This window comes from Microcebus murinus, chromosome 18 (assembly GCF_040939455.1).
Source record: "Microcebus murinus isolate Inina chromosome 18, M.murinus_Inina_mat1.0, whole genome shotgun sequence".
Taxonomy (NCBI): Eukaryota; Metazoa; Chordata; class Mammalia; order Primates; family Cheirogaleidae; genus Microcebus; species Microcebus murinus.
The window spans coordinates 41,551,488-41,572,694 of record NC_134121.1 but is presented as its reverse complement, the minus strand read 5'-3'; the positions used below and the strand labels follow the sequence as shown (position 1 = coordinate 41,572,694).

At 39.1% G+C, this 21,207-nt stretch overlaps 1 protein-coding gene across 3 annotated transcripts in view; it reads left to right on the top strand.

The window, feature by feature from the left end:
• FBXL20 (F-box and leucine rich repeat protein 20) overlaps positions 1-21,207 on the top strand; it is a 116,581-nt gene that overhangs the window by 28,763 nt on the left and 66,611 nt on the right. For all 3 annotated transcript variants that reach the window (XM_075994542.1, XM_012765918.3, XM_075994541.1), the window contains exon 2: positions 18,210-18,271. In XM_075994542.1, the coding sequence (XP_075850657.1) occupies positions 18,210-18,271 (62 nt within the window). The remainder of the gene's footprint in view (positions 1-18,209; positions 18,272-21,207) is intronic.

Sequence of the window (21,207 nt, the reverse complement as noted above, 5' to 3'; positions counted from 1 at the left end):
CACTCTAGCCTGGGCAACAAAGCGAGACTCTGTCTCAAAAAAAAAAAAAAAAAATCTGCTTGAAATCTGAATTTCTTTATGAAAATTCATTTGATCTCTTACTAAAATTTTCCTGCCACCAAAAGATTTGACCTATGTTAGGCTATCTTTGTATGTGGTTCTATGAAATTTAGATCATGAGTCATAAACTTTTTAAACTTAGAACTTGTTTTTGCAGTATTTGTTGTGTAACTAACCACCCTACAACTTAGTGGCTTAAAGCAATTATTCAGCCTGGCAGCTCTGCTGTCTCTCCAAAAGATTGTTCATGAGGCTGTAGTCATTTGATGACTTGTCTGGGGCTCAAGTGTGTAAGATGGCCTCATTTATGGTCTGAGACCTTGGTGTTGCTGTCAGCTTGTTCTCTTTCTCCATATATGTGATCTCTCTTCATTCAGAAGTTTAGCCCAGACTTCCTTACATGGCAGCAGGAGTGTTTCAAGAGGGCAAAGCTTCAGTGTCTCTTAAGGGATAGCCTTGGAAATCACAGTGTTACTTCCAACACATTCTTTTGGTCAGATCAAGTTACCATTGTCGGCTGGGCGCGGTGGCTCACGCCTGTAATCCTGTCACTCTGGGAGGCCTAGGCGGGCGGATTGCTCGAGGTTAGGAGTTCGAAACCACCCTGAGCAAGACCCCCCCCCCCAGTCTCTACTAAAAATAGAAAGAAATTAATTGACCAACTAAAAATATATATACAAAAAATTAGCCGAGCATGGTGGCGCATGCCTGTAGTCCCAGCTACTTGGGAGGCTGAGGCAGGAGGATCACTTGAGCCCAGGAGATTGAGGTTGCTGTGAGCTAGGCTGACGCCACGGCACTCACTCTAGCCTGGGCAACAAAGTGAGACTCTGTCTCAAAAAAAAAAAAAGTTACCTTTGTCAACCTAAATTCAAAGGTAGGGAAAAATAGACCCCATGTTTTGAAGGGAGGAGCAGCAAAATCGCATTGCAAAGGGTCATTGCCACAAAAAAAGATAATTCATTGAAGGGTGGTATTTTTAGGTTATATAGTTTAATTTTTTAATACATATTTGTAAAGAATGCAGAAGGACATTTGATGCTGGTGATGACCTATAATACATTTTTAATTTAGGAAAGTTTACTAGAGGAATTTTTCTATTTTTTGAGACAGGATCTCTTTGTCACCCAGGCTAGAGTCCAGTGGTACAGTCACAGCTCATTGCAACCTTAAACTCCTGGGCTCAGGGAAAACTCTTGGCTCAGCCTCCTGAGTAGCTAGGACTACAGGTGACCACCATGCTTGGGTAATTCTTAAAGATTTTTTTGTGGAGATGTGATCTTCCTGTGTTGCCCAGGCTAGTCTTTTTTTTTTTTTTTTTTTTTTTTTTGTGACAGAGCCTCACTCTGTTGCCTGGACTAGAGTGCCGTGGCCTCAGCCTAGCTCACAGCAACCTCAATCTCCTGGGCTCAAGTGATCCTTCTGCGCCAGCCTCCCGAGTAGCTGGGACTACAGGCTAATTTTTTCTATTTTTAGTTGTTTGGCTAATTTCTTTCTATTTATAGTAGAGATGGGCGTCTCCCTCCCCTCTTGCTCTGGCTGGTCTCAAACTCCTGAGCTCAAACAATTCTCCCACCTTGGTCTCCCAAAATACTAGGATTAGAGGCAGGAGCCACTGCGCTCAGCCCCCAGGCTAGTCTTGAACTGTCCTCAAGGGATCCTCCTGTATTTGGTCTCCCAAAGTTTTAGAATTACAAACCTGAGCCCTAGAGTGGTTTTGTAAATAAAGGAACTGGAATTTTTTTTAAATTAGAAGAATGATTTGGCGGAGCTGGTGGCCCACGCCTTTAATCCTAGCACTCTGGGAGGCCCAGGCGGGAGGATTGCTCAAGGTCAAGAGTTAGAAACCAGCCTGAGCAAGAGCGAGACTCCGTCTCTACTAAAAAAACTAAATTAATTGGCCAACTAAAAATATATAGAAAAAATTAGCTGGGCATGGGGGTGCATGCCTGTAGTCCCAGCTACTCGGGAGGCTGAGGCAGAAGGATTGCTTGAGCCGAGGACTTTGAGGTTGCTGTGAGCTAGGCTGATGCCACGGCACTCTACTCCTGGCAAAGAGTAAGACTCTGTCTAAAAAAAAAAAAGAAGAATGATTTTACTTTGCTAAAACAATGTTTATAAGCTGCCATCTGATACACGGGTTCATTTTAGTTCCGAAGTAGACTAAAAGCACAGTGTGACTTCTTGTCATAGCCTCTGCCATCACCAGTTACCCCTTACGGTGAATATTGGGATCACACCATCAAGGTGACTTACTACAACAGTAGAATGCCTCGTGAGGCATAAATTCTTTTACACACCTTCATTGAGGTATAATTGACAAAAGGGGGGCATTACTACAAGGTTCTATCGCAGTTGGCCATCTGGTGCCCATGATTCATATTCTTACTACCAGCAAAATATCTCCTCCCAAGACCTCCAAAGTCTTATCCAAAAACAAATCAGCTTGAAGACCTGGATTTTGTTAGTGTCAAATTCAGATGGGGATAATGCTCCTCAGGTGCACTTCCTTTTGATACAGAGATGTATGAATTAAAAAGAAAATGTATCTCTCCTACACATGCAACATACAGTAGTGTCACAGGGATAGAATAATGGCAACAGACATTCCCACTCTAAAAGGAAAGGATGAGGCCAGGTGGCTCATTTTATCTACCTTCATTGTCTTTGAATCTGACTTGGTTCATTCCATGTCCCAAATCTGTATCCATATTTCAAGACAGACCTCTCTCTACTTTGGTTGTAATAGGCTCCTGTGGCATAATTTCTTAAGCTTCTTAGAGGCCCTTTTGTCTAGTTAGGAGACTCCACTAGGCATGGCCTTAAATCTTTCTGAGGTCTTAAGAATTTAGAGCCACACCCTTTATCTGGACATTTACCTTTAGGTAATTTCTTGTTTTGAGAATCTTAAAGGCCCAAAGACATAGAACATGAGGAATAGTTTTATTTTCCAATCAAGTTAGTTCTAGGCTCTGTGTGTATTTACTTATTTATTTATTTTGGCCTCCAGCTTTGCATAGATCCGTATTTCTTCAGAAATTCTTTGCAAACTGTACTGTTCTCTCTTTAGCTTATATCTCATATTACTATAATTACTTTATTATTTGCAGCTTACAGATTAACAGCCTCCCACAGACCTCTCCACAAACTCCTCATTCACAACGTCACCTTGGCAGTTGTATGTTCTATGTATACTTATCAGGCTGATTGGATAATGGCTCTTTCTCTGATCCTCCCACTCCCTTTTCTAGACCTTCACTTCTATAGGTCTTCTCATAATTGCATTATGGTGTAATTCATATAATTAACTCCCATCCTCTAATACTCTGGTGAGTTTGCTGTTCTGACCGAACCTTGCTTGATACAGAAATTGATACTCAGAAGTAGAGTATTGCAATATTAAAAACCTAGAATGTAGCATTGACTTTGAGATCAGGTAGCAGACAGAGGCTGAAAGGGTGGCAAGAAGTCTACTGGTGGAGGCTGGAAGAATAGTGGAAATATGCTATTGGAATGGGGAAAGTATGATTCATGTCATGTAGCTGTGGAACAACTGGCAAAAATACAACCTGTGGGCGTTTGTGGAGAGGTCTATGGGAAGCTATTACTCTGTGTAGCTCCTGTCTCTCTGATCCTCAGATAGCAGTGGTTTGGGGCCACTATTGGTCAGTAAGGCCAACATTTGAAATCTAAATTTTTACATCTTTTTTTTTTTTTTTTTGAGACAGAGTCTCACTTTGTTGCCCAGGCTGGAGTGAGTGCTGTGGCGTCAGTCAGCCTGGGTCACAGCAACCTCAAACTCCTGGGCTCAAGCAATCCTTCTGCCTCAGCCTCCCAAGTAGCTGGGACTACAGGCATGCGCCACCATGCCCAGCTAATTTTTTCTATACATTTTTTTTGCCAATTAATTTCTTTCTATTTATAGTAGAGACGGGGGTCTCGCTCTTGCTCAGGCTGGTTTCGAACTCCTGACCTCGAGCAATCCGCCCGCCTCGGCCTCCCAGAGTGCTAGGATTACAGGCGTGAGCCACCGCGCCCGGCCTACATCATTTTTTATGATGGTAAAATATATATAATAAAACTTAACCATTTTAATAATTTTAAGTGTAGAGTTCAGTGGCATTAAGTACATTCACATTGTAATGTTGCCCATCACCACCATCTATCGCTAAACTTTTTTCAGAAACTTTTATTTTTTCAAACTGAAACTCTGTCATCTTTAAATAATTACTCCTCATTGCCCCTCCTAGACCCTGCCAACCACCAATATCCTTTATTTCTCTATGAATTTGACTACTCTAGTTACCTTATATAAGTGGTACTTTTGTGATTGGCATATTTTACTTAGCACAATGTCTTTAAGGCTTATCCATATATCAACTTTTAACACTAAATATTAAAATATTTAATATTCATTATTTTATATAAATCATTACATTTATATATTCTATTATATAATGTATAATTATAAAATTATGACAAGTTTTAAACATTTATATATTAAAATAATTGAATTTTATATGTCATAATTCTTTTTTACTACTAAATATTCCATTATGTGTAAAAAGCACATTTTGTTCATTCATTTGTAGACAGACAATTGTGTTACTTCTTACCTTTTGGCTATTGTAAATAATGCTGCTATGAACATGACTGTATAAATACCTGCTTAAGTACCTGCTTTCAATTTATTCTTTTGTGTATATACCCAGAGGAGGGATTGTTTGATCATATGATAATTCTGCTTAATTTTTTAAGGAACTGCTGTACTGCCATACCATTTCCATATCAGCCACACCACTTTACATTCCCACCAGCAATGTCCAGGGTTTCTAATTTTTCCACATCCTAGCCCATGCTTGTTATTTTCTGTGGAGTTTTTTTTTCCCATTAATTATAACCTGCCTTTTCTTTCTTTCTTTCTTTCCTTTTTTTTTTTTGAGACAGAGTCTTGCTATCTCACTCTGGATAGAGGGCAGTGGTGTCATCATAGCTCACTCCAACCACCAACTCCTGGGCTCAGGCAATCCTCCTGACTCAGCCTCCCAAGTAGCTGGGACTATAGGCACACACCACCCCCACATCTGGGTGATTTTTCTGTTTTTAGTAAAGATGGGGGGTCTCACTCTTGCTCAGGCTGGTCTTGGACTCCTGGCCTCAAGCAGTCTTCCCGCCTCAGCCTCCAAGACTGCTAGGATCACACATGTGAGCCACCGTACCTGGCCTGTAGCCTTCCTAGTGCATATGAAGTGGTATCTCATTGCAGTTTGGATTTGAATTTTTCTAATTGTTAGTAATGTTGAGCATCTTCATGTGCTTATTTGGCTCCTTGTATGTGTTCTTTGGAGAAATATCTATTCAAGTCCTTTGCCCATTTTTTAGAGGGTTGCTTGTTTTTGAGTTTGTAGGATTTCTTTATGTACTCTGAATATTAGCCCTTTATTAGATATGTAATTCGTGAATATTTTCTCCTTTTCTGTAGGTTGCCTTTTCATTCTGTTCGTAATGTCTATACTAAGGGTTTTAAACCTAAACCCCAGTTTACTACTGGTGATTAAAGGGTCCAAGGAATCAAATTCTTTTTTTTTTTTTTTTTGAGACAGAGTCTCACTTTTTGTTGCCCTGGCTAGAGTGAGTGCCATGGTGTCAGCCTAGCTCACAGCAACCTCAAACTCCTGGGCTCAAGCGATCCTCCTGCCTCAGCCTCCCAAGTAGCTGGGACTACAGGCATGCACCACCATGCCCGGCTAATTTTTTGTATATATATTTTTAGTTGGTCAATTAATTTCTTTCTATTTTTAGTAGAGACGGGGTCTCGCTCAGGATGGTTTCGAACTCCCAACCTCGAGCAATCTGCCCGCCTCGGCCTCCCAGAGTGCTAGGATTACAGGCGTGAGCCACCGCGCCCGGCCAAAGGAATCAAATTCTTTCTCCAAAGAACAATGATAAAAATGGACAAAATTGTCAAAAATAACTATTTCAGGACTGTGGAAATTGAAAAGTGTTTGTGGAACAGAAAGTATTGGTTATCTGTTAAGAAAGTGGGAGTCTCTGGTGTTTTTGCTTAGAGTTGCTTCCATTATCCTTGCCCCAGGGTAGATAAAGCCATGAAAACCAGTAGCTGTATTGCTAAAGGGCTTTCACTTGATTTGAAGCAGAGTGCACGAAAACTCTATGCCACTGGGCATTGTCGGAAACAGTAGTAATATCCATGGCAAACAAGCAGGGAATGCCAGTTTCACAGCTAGCATGTGGTTATTATTGTGGTTGGGGAAAGCATCAGACCAGCTGAATAGATAGAAAAAAAAATTTTTTTTTTTTGAGACAGAGTCTCATTTTGTTGCCCAGGCTAGAGTGAGTGCCGTGGCGTCAGCCTAGCTCACAGCAACCTCAAACTCCTGGGCTCAAGCAATCCTGCTACCTCAGCCTCCCAAGTAGCTGGGACTACAGCCATCCGCCACCATGCCCGGCTAATTTTTTTCTATATATATTAGTTGGCCAATTAATTTCTTTCTATTTATAGTAGAGACGGGGTCTCACTCTTGCTCAGGCTGGTTTTGAACTCCTGACCTGGATCAATCCTCCCACCTCGGCCTCCCAGAGTGCTAGGATTACAGGCGTGAGCCACCGTAGATAGAAATTTAATGGTGAGATATGGGGAATGAGACAACCAGTAGTAGTGAACTTTGATATCCATATATCCTTGGTGGCCAGGAAGGGCTTCAACACACTTAGGATAAACTGGAGGGGGCTCTAGTTGTCTAACTGAATGTAAGAGTTGGTGTATGCACAGAAGACACATAAGAAACTGCTAGAACTTTGGTGGATTCCTAGCCCACACACCATGGCAAAGAATAGCAACTTTACTGGCTTACTGTTTGAGTACAATCTTTGGTCAATGATTGGTTGACTACTAAGCAATGTTGACCAAGGGGCAGCTCCTAGGATTAAAATTAAAAATAAGAACAAGCACAGCTTGCCAGAAGTAAAAGCCAAAAAAATTTAAAAACACCCTAAAATTAAAAAAATCCCAAGAACAACAGTAACAATGACAATAAAAAATAGATTATCAGATGTACACTGCATTGAAGGCGGACTCTACAGAATTAGCCCCAGCAAGTGGCTAAACATAATGACAAACAAAAAACATAAGCAATAATCTCAGAGTGGGGGAGAATCAGAATGCAGAGTCGTTTATTATCTGAATTGTCTAATTTTCAACAAAAAATGATAAGGCATTCAAAAAATGGTAAAATGTGACTCATAGGGGGAAAAAAGAAGTCAATAGAAACTTTCTAAGAGTTGTTTTTGAGTTTTTTTTGTTTGTTTGTTTCTTTTTGAGAAAAGAGATGTTGTCCAGGCTAGAGTGCCATGGCGTCATCCTAGCTCACAGAAATCTCAAACTCCTGGGCTCAAGTAATCCTCCTGCCTCAGCCTCCCGAGTAGCTGGGACTATTGGCACACACCACCACACCTGGCTAATTTTTTCTATTTGTAGTAGAGATGGGGTCTCACTCTTGCTCAGGCTGGTCTTAAACTCTGGAGCTCAAGCAGTCTTCCCGCCTTGGCCTGCCAGAGTGCTAGGATTATAGGCATAAACTACCAGCCTAGGGGACAAAGATTTCAAAGCAGCTATTTTAGATATGTTCAAAGAACTAAAGAAAGGTTTAAATAATTAAAGGAAAATATAATGACAATGGCCTATCATAGATAATATCAATTAAGAGGAATTATAATTAATAAATTCTGGAGATGAAAAATGCAATAACTGAAATAGTTATTAAAAGGGCTCAATATGTATTGAAGATCATAGAGGGAGAATTGATGGAGAATTTGAAGATAGAAACATAGAAATGATCTAGTTTGAAGAAAATAATGAAGCAAAATGAGGAAAACCTTAGATATTTTTGGGACAGCATGAATTATGCCAACCTATATGTAATGAGAAGCTCAGAAGGAGAGGAGGCTAGAAAAATTAATGGCTAAAAATTTCTCAAAATTGATGAAAAACATTGATCACATTCAAAAATCTTAATGATCTCCAAGTAAGATAAACATGAAGAGATCCACATCTGGATACATTGTTATCAAATTGTTTAAATCCAGATCCAATGTGAAAATCTGGGAGGCAAGACAAAAACAATTCATGACATACAGTGGAAGAGGGGAAGAGCGATGTGATTAATAGCTGACTTTTCATCATAAACAGTGGAAGCCAGAAAGCAGTTGTATGACATTCAGAATGCTGAAAGAAAAAACTGTTAATCAAGAATTCTATATCCATGTATCAACCCTGAAGAAAGTGAAAAGACAATCTAAAAGCTGATAGAAATTATTTGTATATATCATATATCTAATAAGGATCTAATATCCAGGAAATAATAAAGAACTCTTACAAGTTAACAACAAAAATTAAATAACCCAATTTTTAAAAGGGTAAAGGATCTAAATAGACATTTCTCTAAAAAAGATATACAATTGGCCAGCTAGCACATGAAACATCAGCAAGCATTAGGGAAATGCAAATCAAAGCCACAATGAGACACCACTTTACAACACTAGGATGGCAGTAATTCAACAACAAAAAAGAAAAGGCAGAAAATAACAAGTGTTGGCAAGGATATGGGAAAATTTGAGCCCCCTTGTATGTTGCTGATGGGAATATGTAATAGAATCATGAAGCCACTATGGAAAACAGTTTGGCAGTTCTATAGTTAATGGAAATACCATATGACCCAATAATTCTAGATCTATAGCAAAATAATTAAAAACAATTATTCATATAAATACTTGTATATGAATGTTCATAGCAGCGACATTCACAATAGCTAAAAGATCGAAACAACCCAGTGTCCATTGACAGATGATTATATGAAAAAAAAATTGTGTATGGAATATTATCCAACCATAAAAAGGAATGAAGTACTGAGACATGGTACAGTGTGGACGAACCTCAAAAACATTATCAAAAGTAAAATAAGGCCGGGCGCAGTGGCTCACGCCTGTAATCCTAGCAGTCTGGGAGGCTGAGGCGGGTGTTTTGCTCAAGGTCAGGAGCTCGAAACCAGCCTGAGCAAGAGCGAGACCCCGTCTCTATTATAATTACAAAGAAATTAATTGGCCAACTAACATATACAGAAAAAATTAGCCAGGCATGGTGGCGCATGCCTGTAGTCCCAGCTACTCGGGAGGCTGAGGTAGCAGGATTGCTTGAGCCCAGGAATTTGAGGTTGCTGTGAGCCAGGCTGATGCCATGGCACTCACTCTAGCCTGGGCAACAAAGTGAGACTCTGTCTCAAAAAAAAAAAAGTAAAATAAGCTAAACACAAAAATTCACGTTGTATGATTCCATTTATATAGAATATCCAGAGTAGAGAAATCCATAGACAAGAAGCAGATTAGTGTTTGGCTTGGGGACATGAGGACAGAAGGCTTGAGGAGTGATTATTTACTAGGTACAGGGTGTTGGTGCTGCGGGGGGTGAGAAAGTGTTGAGAGTAGAGAGACAGGTAGTGGTTGCAGAACATTGTGAATGTGATAAGCACCACTGTATCATATGCTTGAAAATCATTTGTTATACGAATTTCCTATAGAAAATAGTTTTAGGCTGGGCATGGTGGCTCACACATGTAATTCCAGTGCTTTGGGAGGCTAAGGCTGGGGGATTGCTTGAGGACAAGAACTCAAAAGGCCAGCCTGGGGGAACATAGCAAATTTCCAAGTGTTTTGTTTTGTTTTGTTTTGTTTTGTTTTTTGAGACAGAGTCTGTTGCTTTGTTGTCGAGGCTAGAGTGAGTGCTGTGGCATCAGCCTAGCTCACAGCAACCTCAAACTCCTGGGCTCAAGCAATCCTGCTGCCTCAGCCTCCCGAGTAGCTGGGACTACAGGCATTCGCCACCATGCCCAGCTAATTTTTTCTATGTGTTAGTTGGCCAATTAATTTCTTTTTATTTTTAGTAGAGAATGGGGGGTCTCACTCTTGCTCAGGCTGGTCTCGAACTCCTGACCTTGAGCGATCCTCCCACCTCGGCCTCTCAGAGTGCTAGGATTACAGGCATGAGCCACCGCACCAGCCTTTGAAAGAATTCTGCATCCTTCAGAACTATTTGTGATGTTTTATATGGCATCATTTTGGCATATATTTTACATGCCAACTTGAGGAAGCTAAGGGATGCCTAGATAGCTAATAAAACATTATTTCTGCATGTGTCTATGAGGGCATTTCTGGATGAGATAAGCATTTGAATGAAAGTATTCTAAGTAAAGAAGGGCAAGTGGCCAGGTGTGGTGGCTCACGCCTGTAATCTTAGCACTGTGTGAGGCCCCGGAGGGAGGACCGCTCAAGATCAGGAGTTCAAGACCAGCCTGAGCAAGAGCCAGACCCCCATCTCTACTAAATATAGAAAAAAAGTAATTGGCCAACTAAAAACATATATAGAAAAATTAGCCAGACATGGTGGCACGTGCTTGTAGTCCCAGCTACTTGGGAGGCTGAGGCAGAAGGATTGCTTGAGCCCAGGAGTTTGAGATTGCTGTGAGCTAGACTGACACCACAGCACTCTAGCCTAGGCAACAGAGTGAGACTCTGTCTCAAAAAAAAAAAAAGAATGGCAAGTACCTTCAATCAGTTGAGGGCCAAAATAGAAGGAAAAGGTGGGGTAATGGAGAATTGTCTCTCAACTTGAGCTGAGACATTCCTTTTCTCCTGCCCTTGGACATCAAAGCTCCTGATTCTTTGGCCTTTGGAGCAAGAAATGTAAAGAAATTTTTTTCAAATAAGAAATGTATTTTTTTTAAAGCCTCATGACAGTAGTGTTAATCAAGAAATTTAATGTGGCAAACATTTTTTGAAATAAAAGGGCCATAAACTGGGTCTCCAAACTTTTGTTTCTTCAAATACTTTGTTTTTTGTTGTAGTATGATTGAATCTCTCTGTTGCTGTGCTGATACCATTTACATGTTATTTGCTGAATGGGTAATATTCAATTTATTAATTATTGCATTTTTTTTTGCAAGGCACTCTGGTATAGTGATACAAAGTGAAAAAGCCATAGAAGGCTGCTGGGAATTTACAATCAAAAAGAGGGATTAGAGTACTTCCAGATCTCTAAAGTTTAAATAACATTCATTGATTCAGCAATTTCTAGATACTGTGCTGGTTGCTGACTATATTGTAGTGAACTAAACAGACAGGGTCCCTTTCTTCTCAGAGCTTACAGTCTGATATAAAGGACACTACACCAGCCCCAAACTGGTCTTCTGAGCTTTGGGGCTGCTTTGGGGTTTCACAGGAGAAGGAACAGTCACATCTACTTAAGGAGATTGGGAAAACCTTCATGGAGTAGGTAATATGTACAATGGGCATGAATTTGTTTCTATTGACAGACAGATTTGGTTGCACAGGTACTCTAGAAAGATAGCATGAACAAAAGAGCAAGAACCTTTTTGAGGAGAAGGAAATGGTCGTTAGGTTCTATATTCTGTTTTCCTCCTATTGGTTATAGTTTACTATTGTCACTAAATCAAAGATGCCATGAATTATAAAATACATTATTTTATACACAGATGTTTCTGAGTTTAATTGTAGATACGTACTGATTTCATAGATGCTGAAATATGAAAACATTTGCACTTTTCAAATTTTTGTTGTAAAATACATGTAACATAAAATTTAATGTCTCATCTATTTGTGAGTTTACATATAGTTCAATGGTGTTAAGTACATTCACAGTGTTTTACAAGTCCTCAAAACCTTTCATCTTGCAAAACAAAAGATATCTTTTAAAATCAAAATATAGTGCAGTAATCCATCCCTGCTTATTTGAGGGGAATCTGTTCCAAGACCCCCAGTAGATACCAGAAACTGAGGATAGTACCAAACCCTGTATGTTCTTAATGTTTTTTCCCTATACATATATACCCTCATAAAGTATAATTTATAAATTAGGGACAATAAGAGAATAATAATAACTTATAATAAAATAAAACAATTATAACACTGTACTATAATAAAAGTACTTATATGAATGTGGTATCTCTCTCAAAATACCTTATTGTATTTTACTCATCTGTTTTTATACTGTGCTTAACTACAGGTAACTGAAACCATGAAAAGGGAAACCGATGATAAGGGGGGACTTCTGTATATTGGTTTAGTTGCATATGTCAGAGACCCAAATTAAAAGTGACTTAAATATGTTAGAAGTTTTTTTTCTCTCATATAAAATCCAAATGTTGACAGTTTTTAGTTGGCATGGTGTCTGTGTAGTCATTGCAGACTTTTTCTAGTTTTCTGCTTTGTCTTTAAAGGTATGACCTTCAATTTCATGTTACAAGATGGAGTTCTAGTCATCCTAACCACATTCTAAGCAGCAGAATTGAGGAAGGAGGAGAGAAGGAACATACCCTCTCTCTTTAAGGACTTACATAAAATTGCTCACATCACTTTTTTTTATATCCTATTGGCCAGGACTTAGTTACTGGAGCTTATCTAGCTGCAAGGGAAATAGTCTTTCCACACAGCGTGTGCCATCCAAAAATTAGGAATTATCATGTATAAAGCTTGAATATAATATAGGTCAGATCTTTTAATTTCCTGTGTAAACTTTAAGCAGCAGGGGCACTATTGAACAAGTATGTGTTTCTTCCTATTTTATTTTCTTTTGGAGGGGGCTTATTTTTGTATTTTTTAAGCTTATTTTTAAAAACAATTTATTATTATTATTAAATAGATACGGGGTCTCACTGTTGCTCAGGCTGGTTTTTTTTTTTTTTTTTGAGACAGAGTCTCCCTTTGTTGCCCGGGCTAGAGTGAGTGCCGTGGCATCAGCCTAGCTCACAGCAACCTCTAACTCCTGGGCTCAAGCAATCCTTCTGCCTCAGCCTCCCAAGTAGCTGGGACTACAGGCATGTGCCACCATGCCCGGCTAATTTTTTTCTATATATATTAGTTGGCCAATTAATTTCTTTCTATTTATAGTAGAGACGGGGTCTCGCACTTGCTCAGGCTGGTTTCGAACTCCTGACCTCGAGCAATCCACCCGCCTCAGCCTCCCAGAGAGCTAGGATTACAGGCGTGAGCCACCGTGCCCGGCTTCAGGCTGGTTTTGAACTTCTGACTTCAAGGGCTCCTCCCACCTCGGCCTCCCAGAGTGCTAGAATTGCAAGGCATGAGCCACTGCACCCTGCCCTCCTTTTTTTTTTTGAGACAGAGTCATGCTCTGTTGTCAGGGCTAGAGTGACATGGTATCAGCCTAGCTCACAGCGACCTCAAACTCCTGGGCTCAAGTGGTCCTCCTGCCTCAGCCTCCCGAGTAGCTGGGACTGCAGGCACGTGCCACCACACTCCGATAATTTTTTCTATTTTTAGTTGTCCGGCCAATTTCTATTTTTAGTAGAGAGGGGGTCTTGTTCTTGCTCAGGCTGGTCTCCAACTCCTGAGCTTAAGCAGTCCTCCCACCTCAGCCTCCTAGAGTAGTAGGATTAGAGGCGTGTTGAATTTTCTTTCTTTCTTTAAAATTTTTTTAGAAGAAGGATCTCACTGTGTTGCCCAAGCTAAAATTGAACTGGGCTTAAGCGATCCACCTGCTTCATTCTCCACAGTAGCTAGGACTTTAGGTGCACACTGCTGTACCTGGCTCTTTCCTGTTTTCTCTCTCTCTCTCTCTTTTTTTTTTTTTTTTTGGCCAGAGTTCTACTTTGCTCTCCCTGGCTGGAGTGCTGTGGCATAATCGTAGCTCACTATAACCTCGAATTCCTGGGCTCAAGGACTCTTCCTACCTCAGCCTCCCTAGTACCTGGAACTCAGGTGTGTGCCACTATACCTTGCACAGCTAATTCCTCCTCCTCTCTCCTTTCTCTTCTCTCCTCTCCCCTCTCCTCAACATGGGATCTCACTGTGTTACCTAGGCTACTCTTAAATTCTTGACCTCAAGTGATCCTCCCACCTTCACCTCCCAATGTGCTGGGATTACTGGTGTGAGCCACTGCACCCGGACTCTTTCATTTTTTCTTTGTTCAACCTATTTGCCCTTTTCTACCCAGATTCTGGCTTTAAAACCTCTTGAAATGATTTCTTGTGTCTTGTTTGTATCCTAAACATTTAAATTAAAATCATTTTTAGTAAACTAATTCCAAAATGTGCCAAACTGAGATTTAAAAAATGATTGGAAAGACTAAAATAATAGCAAAAAACAAAAAAGTTGCCTAATATCCAGGAAGTCTATTAGATGATTTAATTCCAATTTGGGACAAGTTTCAAAGTTATATGTTCCTCAGATATGTAATTTATAGACAAATAATTGCAATTTTATACAAATTAAAAATCTGTGCTAATGTATCCAAACCAAATCCGCTTAGCTTTTTAAAAACCTGAATATTTAAGAAAGTCTACTCCTAGAAGACATGGCTGTTGCAGTGTCTGCTTGCTTGTTTAGGTGATACTATCTTTCCTTGAAAGAATAAGCAGAAAACAATCGCGTTTAGTTGCTCCCATGTTTTCCGCCTGACCACTCCTTGTAATTGTTTATAGATAGATTATAAAAATACATCATGAGATATCCTGTGTCAGTACAAAATCAGATTAGCTAAGGATGTCAAAAGTTTGAACAGTAGTTATTTCTACAACTGTTATATATAAAATCCTTCACAAATTTGTTGTGATTCATTATAGCCTTGATCTAGATTGTTTAGGCATAACTGTTATATTTTTGCATGTGAAACCTAGAGTTTAGATTCAGCAAAAATAGTGAAATATCTAAAACAGATATATTCTGTTGCTTCTGTGAAATACTTGTTTTACACATAATAGAGTGAACAGGAACAGAAGCTGTTTGGGTTTCCTAGAAAACATCTAGTGTTATTGTGTCTACCTCTGGGATTCTTTTCTTTTTTTCTTTTTCTGTATGTCTCAGTGAACACACTAAACTGGGATTATTTTCCAAACTCCATTGCTGTGTCACTTCAAGTGATAATAAAATAATTCTGATTATATGTTAGAACTATACTTTTTTATATCCTGAGACCCTCAATCTCCTTTATCTAGTCCGTGAGTTCTCAAACTTTACAGTGCATTAGTTTTACCTGGAGATGTTGTTAAAATACAGACTATAGACCAAAGCAAGGGATGAAATTAGCTGCTGTGATTTTTTTTTTTTTTTGAGACAGAGTTTCTTTGTTTTATATATGGAGGTGTAGAAGTCATGTGAACAACATATAACAGTTTTTTAAAAGTTTTGATTACTGTGTAAATTCAAGGAAGCAAAGTGCATTATTAGGTGAGATATGTGGCATTTAGTAAAATACTTTGAGTGTACAAGACAAAGAGCTTAGCATTTCTGATAAAATGAATGTGTTTTACTCTTTGTGGTTTGGGGTTGGGCATAGTTCTAGTAGATTGTGTATTTGGTGATACAGTTTGAGTATCCCTTATCTAAAATGCTTGGGACCAAAAATATTTCACATTGCAGGTTTTTCAGATTTTGGAATATTTGCTTATACATAATGAGGTATCTTAGGGACAGGACTCAGGTCTAAACACAAAAAGCATTTATGTTTCATATATGCCTTAAACACATAGTTTGGAGCAATTTTATGTAATATGTTTAATTTTGTACGTGAAACAAAGTTTTGATTGCCTTTTGACTATGATTTGTCACATGAAGTGTTAGGTGTGGAATTTTCCATTATGCTGTCTTCTCAGTGCTCAGAAACTTTTTGGATTTTAGAATATTTTGCATTTCAGATTTTGGTTTAAGGTTGCTGAACCTGCATTATTTTGCTTTTGCAGACTTTGTTTTTTCCCCAGAGATCTCAAGCTTAAGATCTGTGTTATTAGCTATCCAAATCTGAAAAGTCTCCCAGGTCATAATCTTTAATACTTTAGTTATCTTTCCAAGATGTTATTTAATTTGTATCATGAATCTTTTATTATTTAGCTTTTTAAATATAACTTCATGTATTTCCTACAGAGAAGAATGACCATAATGGTACAGTGTCTTAGAAACCATGTTATTTGACAACATTAGAAGAACCTTAGCTTATTTAGGGGAAATGTGATAGTTTCTTTTGAAAGACTGCCTTATAGAGGAGGGATAGGATTTTTTGGTTTTTTTTACATAGCTTCCACTAATGGGTAAATGATTTTTTTTTGTTTGTTTTTGAGACACAGTCTCACTTTGTTGCCCAGGCTAGAGTGAGTGCCGTGGCGTCAGCCTAGCTCACAGCAACCTCAAACTCCTGGGCTCAAGCAATCCTATTGCCTCAGCCTCCTAAGGTGCTGGGACTACAGGCATGAGCCACCATGCCCGGCTGATTTTTTTTCTATATATATTAGTAGGCCAGTTAATTTCTATTTATAGTAGAGACAGGGTCTTGCTCTTGCTCAGGCTGGTTTTGAACTCCTGATCTTGAGCAATCCATCCGCCTCGGCCTCCCAGAGTGCTAGGATTACAGGCGTGAGCCACTACGCCTGGCCTCAGTTTCTTTTCTTTATTCCCACCATCCCTGTAATCTTATAGAGGCTTGCATCATCTTTTACTTAGACTATGATTTCAGTGGATTCCAAATTTATTTCTTTGCTACCAGTACAGAGTTTAATACTTTTAGGTTCTTTAGAATTTGGTTCTAATTTACTCCCTATGGAGTTGTTTCAGATTTCCAGCTTAGCATACAAGTTTCCTTTGTGATCTAGCCCCACCATCCACTTAATAATTTAGGCCAGGCACAGTCTTTCTCACGCCTGTAATCCCAGTGCTTTGGGAGGCCAAGTGGGAGGATCACTTGAGCCCAGGAGTTTGAGGCTGCAGTATACTATGACGTTGCCACTGCACTTCAGCATGGATGACAGAGGGAGGACCCTGTCTCCAAAAAAAAAAAACGAAAACCAAAAGACAATTTGGTCATTGGATTTAAGTTGCTATCATATATTAGACTCTATGTTCAATCCTAGAAATATGGCAAACATGACAGGCATGTTCCCTACCCTTACAGAACTTTCCATTTAGCAGTAAGATAGGTTATTATAATTATTAGAAAATATTTATTATTATAATTACTCTCTGATGTCTGAGATTGAAGGGGAGTATATTCTGTCCACTGCTCCTCTGCCCCTTCTACTTCCCCTCTTCTACTTTGAATATTCATGAAATACCAGGATCTTCATGTATGAATCTCTTATTTTGTACATATTACATCCCCCTTTTTTCCTATTTGGTTTCTGGCCTTCCTTTAAGTCCCAAATTAGATATACCTGCAGGCAGAATTTAGTTCCATCCTTTGTTCTTGTATACTTCTTGTCCTCTATCTCTAATAATGAGTAAATTATTTGCTTATTTCTGTCGTCTTCATTGTAGATTAAGGACAGAGATTTTTTTTTTTAATCCTATTGCCTGGAAAAGTGCCTGATATTGAAGTCAAGAGAAATTTCTGTGATACTTAATAGCAGGAACTGAGCATACTTCTCATTTTCAGTGACATGTATATTTGTTGTTTTTATTCTGCTTTTTATCAGATATGGGTATTTTTTTTTTTTTTTCCCTCACATAGCTTACCAGGCAGGTTTACAGTCATGATCTCCTTTGTGGAAGAAGTGGTGGATACTGTTTCAAGGTATCCATTGTGAGTAATTTGATTAATTTGTTAGAGGATTATTTCAGGGCATCAGGAATGATAACGGTGGTGGTTATGAAGCATTGTTGGTTTTCTGCATGATATAGAAAGCATGAAAGAGAATGTTCCCTATACCAGATTTCTGAACACCTTCTTGAACAAGTAAATGTGGGCCAGGTTTGGGGAGTCACCTAATCCTAATGGCATTTTAAAATAGTCACTCCATAGTGGTATGACCTTGAGTAAGACTTTTGTAACTCATTTCCTTAACTATAAAGTGAAGATAAAAGGGACAATGTGAGGATTAAGAATATTAATACACCAAACACTTAAAACAGTACCTGATATATAATGTCATCCTTCTGACTGCTATTAAGTCTTTTCTCAGAAGATAGGGAATGAATTAAAAACCTCAAAGATCTTTTTCAACCTAAAGAGTCTCTACAAATATGACTTTGGTTTATAACACCCACTATTCTTTTGCACCTCTTTCTTAAGAGAAAACTGTTGAGTAATACTTGACATATGATTTTGTTTTTGCAGATGTTCTCAAATAGCGATGAAGCTGTAATCAATAAAAAACTTCCCAAAGAACTCCTCTTACGGTAAGTCTGAATGCTAATTTTGTGGGGGAGGGTTGTGTATGTAATATTTGCCTATTTAAAAAATTTTAAACTTTTTGCCAGTTTTCTTTGTAGTATCTGTTATCTGAATTTTTAAATTTATTGATTCTTTTAAAAATAATCTTGCTCCACATTTTCTAGATGTGAATCAATATATTTGAAAGTTTAATTTAGTCACAATCTTTTCTTTCCAGCTCATACCTATATATCATTTTATTTTTATTTACTTATTTTCCCTTTGCCCTATTATATATTCAGTAATGTGAAAGAGGTAGTGTCTGTCGTGGGGTTTTTGTTTGTTTTTTGTTTTTTTTAAACAGAGTCTCGGCCGGGCGCTGTGGCTCACGCCTGTAATCCTAGCTCTTGGGAGGCCGAGGCGGGCGGATTGCTCAAGGTCAGGAGTTCAAAACCAGCCTGAGCAAGAGCGAGACCCCGTCTCTACTATAAATAGAAAGAAATTAATTGGCCAACTGATATATATATATAAAATTAGCCGGGCATGGTGGCACATGCCTGTAGTCCCAGCTACTCGGGAGGCTGAGGCAGAAGGATCACTGGAGCCCAGGAGTTTGAGGTTGCTGTGAGCTAGGCGGACGCCACGGCACTCACTCTAGCCTGGACAACAAAGCGAGACTCTGTCTCAAAAAAAAAAAAAAAAAAAAAAAACAGAGTCTCACTATGTCACCCTGGGTAGAATGCAGTTGGGGTCATTATAGCTCAATGCAACCTCAAACTCCTGGGGTCCAGTGATCCTCCTGCCTCAGCCTCTTGAGTAGCTGGGACTACAGGAGTGCACCACCACACCCTGGCTACGTTTTCTATTTTTGTACAGATGGGGTCTCCCTCTTGGTCAGGCTGGTCTCAAACTCCTGACCTCAAGTGATCCTCCTGGCTTGGCCTCCCAGAGTGCCAGGATTACAGGCGTGAGCCACTTGGCCTGGCCAGTATTTTTGTCTTATTAAATTGAATCCTTTAAACAGTGATTCTAATCCATCCCTTCCCTCCACTCCCCTATTCCCAGTATCAACATGTACCTATGAAGTGACTTATATTTGGAATAAAATATTCCATTTATTGAGGTGCTGTGTGAAAGAATTGCAGCTCTTTATTTAAAAAAATAAAACAAAGGTAAATTTGAAACCCTTTCATTTTGCATGTCACATTTTTTTTTAAATGTGCAGAAACTACATTTTGGTATTACCCATTAACAAAAAACACACACAACCCTGCAATTTACAAACATCTGACATAGGAATCACCTTCGAAGAAACTGGCATCTGAGGAATTATTTTCAGAGCCCCTGCATTGTTTGGACACTTAATTATAACATTCTTTATTCATTTATGCAGAATATCATGACTGAGAAAGAAAAGTACATTCTCTTTGCAGATGTTAGAAGTTAACATGCTTAGGGGCATCTACTCCCTCTTAGGAGCTATTGCAGTCTAGCCCTATGCCTGCTTCAGTGTAGAAAAATAATCTGTAGCTCTATTGCTAGTAAAGAGGAGTGTTCTGACATTTCTTAGTGTTTGCGTGTCTGAGTCCTCCAAAAGATTGCAAGATCCTTGCAAGCAGGGACAACATATATATACCCTATAAAATGTCCTATAAATTATATAAAATATCTTTTATTTTTATATGCTATACACCCTACACATTGGAGAAGATGAGAAAAAAAAATGGCTGAATTGAACTTGTAGTGCATTTTCCATGAAAGCCTTACATACTTGGTTGGTTTTACTTCATGTAATAGTGTTTATTGTTAATACACACAAAGCCTGAAGAATATGTCCATACTATCTTGAGTATTCCTAAAATTTCAGTGAAATTTTAGCCATCTTAAACAAAATGTTATTTAAAGGGGCTACGTTCTTCACTATTACTATAAACTGAGCACACTAAGAAATGGTTTAATTTTTTTTTTTTTTTTTTTTTTGAGACAGAGTCTCGCTTTGTTGCCCAGGCTAGAGTGAGTGCCGTGGCATCAGGCTAGCTCACAGCAACCTCAAACTCCTGGGCTTGAGCAATCCTTCTGCCTCAGCCTCCCGAGTAGCTGGGACTACAGGCATGCGCCACCATGCCCGGCTAATTTTTTATATACATATTAGTTGGCCAATTAATTTCTTTCTATTTATAGTAGAGACGGGGTCTCGCTCTTGCTCAGGCTGGTTTTGAACTCCTGACCTTGAGCAATCCGCCCGCCTCGGCCTCCCAGAGAGCTAGGATTACAGGCGTGAGCCACCACGCCCGGCTAATTTTTTTTTTTTTTAGAGACATGGTCTTGCTCTTGCCACCCAGGCTGGAATACAGTGGCACAGTCATAGCTCACTGTAACCTCAAAATCCTGGGCTCAAGCGATCCTGCCACCTCAGCCTCCCCCAAGGAGCTAGGACTTACAGGCATGTGGCACTACGCCTGGCTAAATTTTAAAAAAAATTTTGTTGAAAAAGGGTCTCACTATGTTGCCCAGGCTGGTATTGAGCTCCTGGCCTCAAGTAATCCTCCTGCCTTAGCCTCCCAAAGCACTGGGATTAGAGGTTTAAGCCACTGTGCTTGGCCCATAGTTTAATTTTTTTTTTTTTTTAATGAAAGTGCCATTATTTGGGGCATTAAATATTTTGTGCTACTGTAGTTTACTTAAGAACTAAAGATTTAGGGAAATTACTTGACTATGGTGACTGACCTTACCTTTTCATTTTTATATTTTATTACTTACAGAGTTTTTTTGTTTGCATCATGAAACTCAAATTCCATACTATGACCTACAAAACCTCCTCATGATGTCATGATTAGACAGGGTAATAATATGATCTGGTTTATATTTTTAGAGGATCAGTGTACTGTGTGAAGACAAAAACATAGTAGTCCATGCTCCCCATAGAATGGGGAATGATGAAGGCTATTAAAGTAGTCCAGCT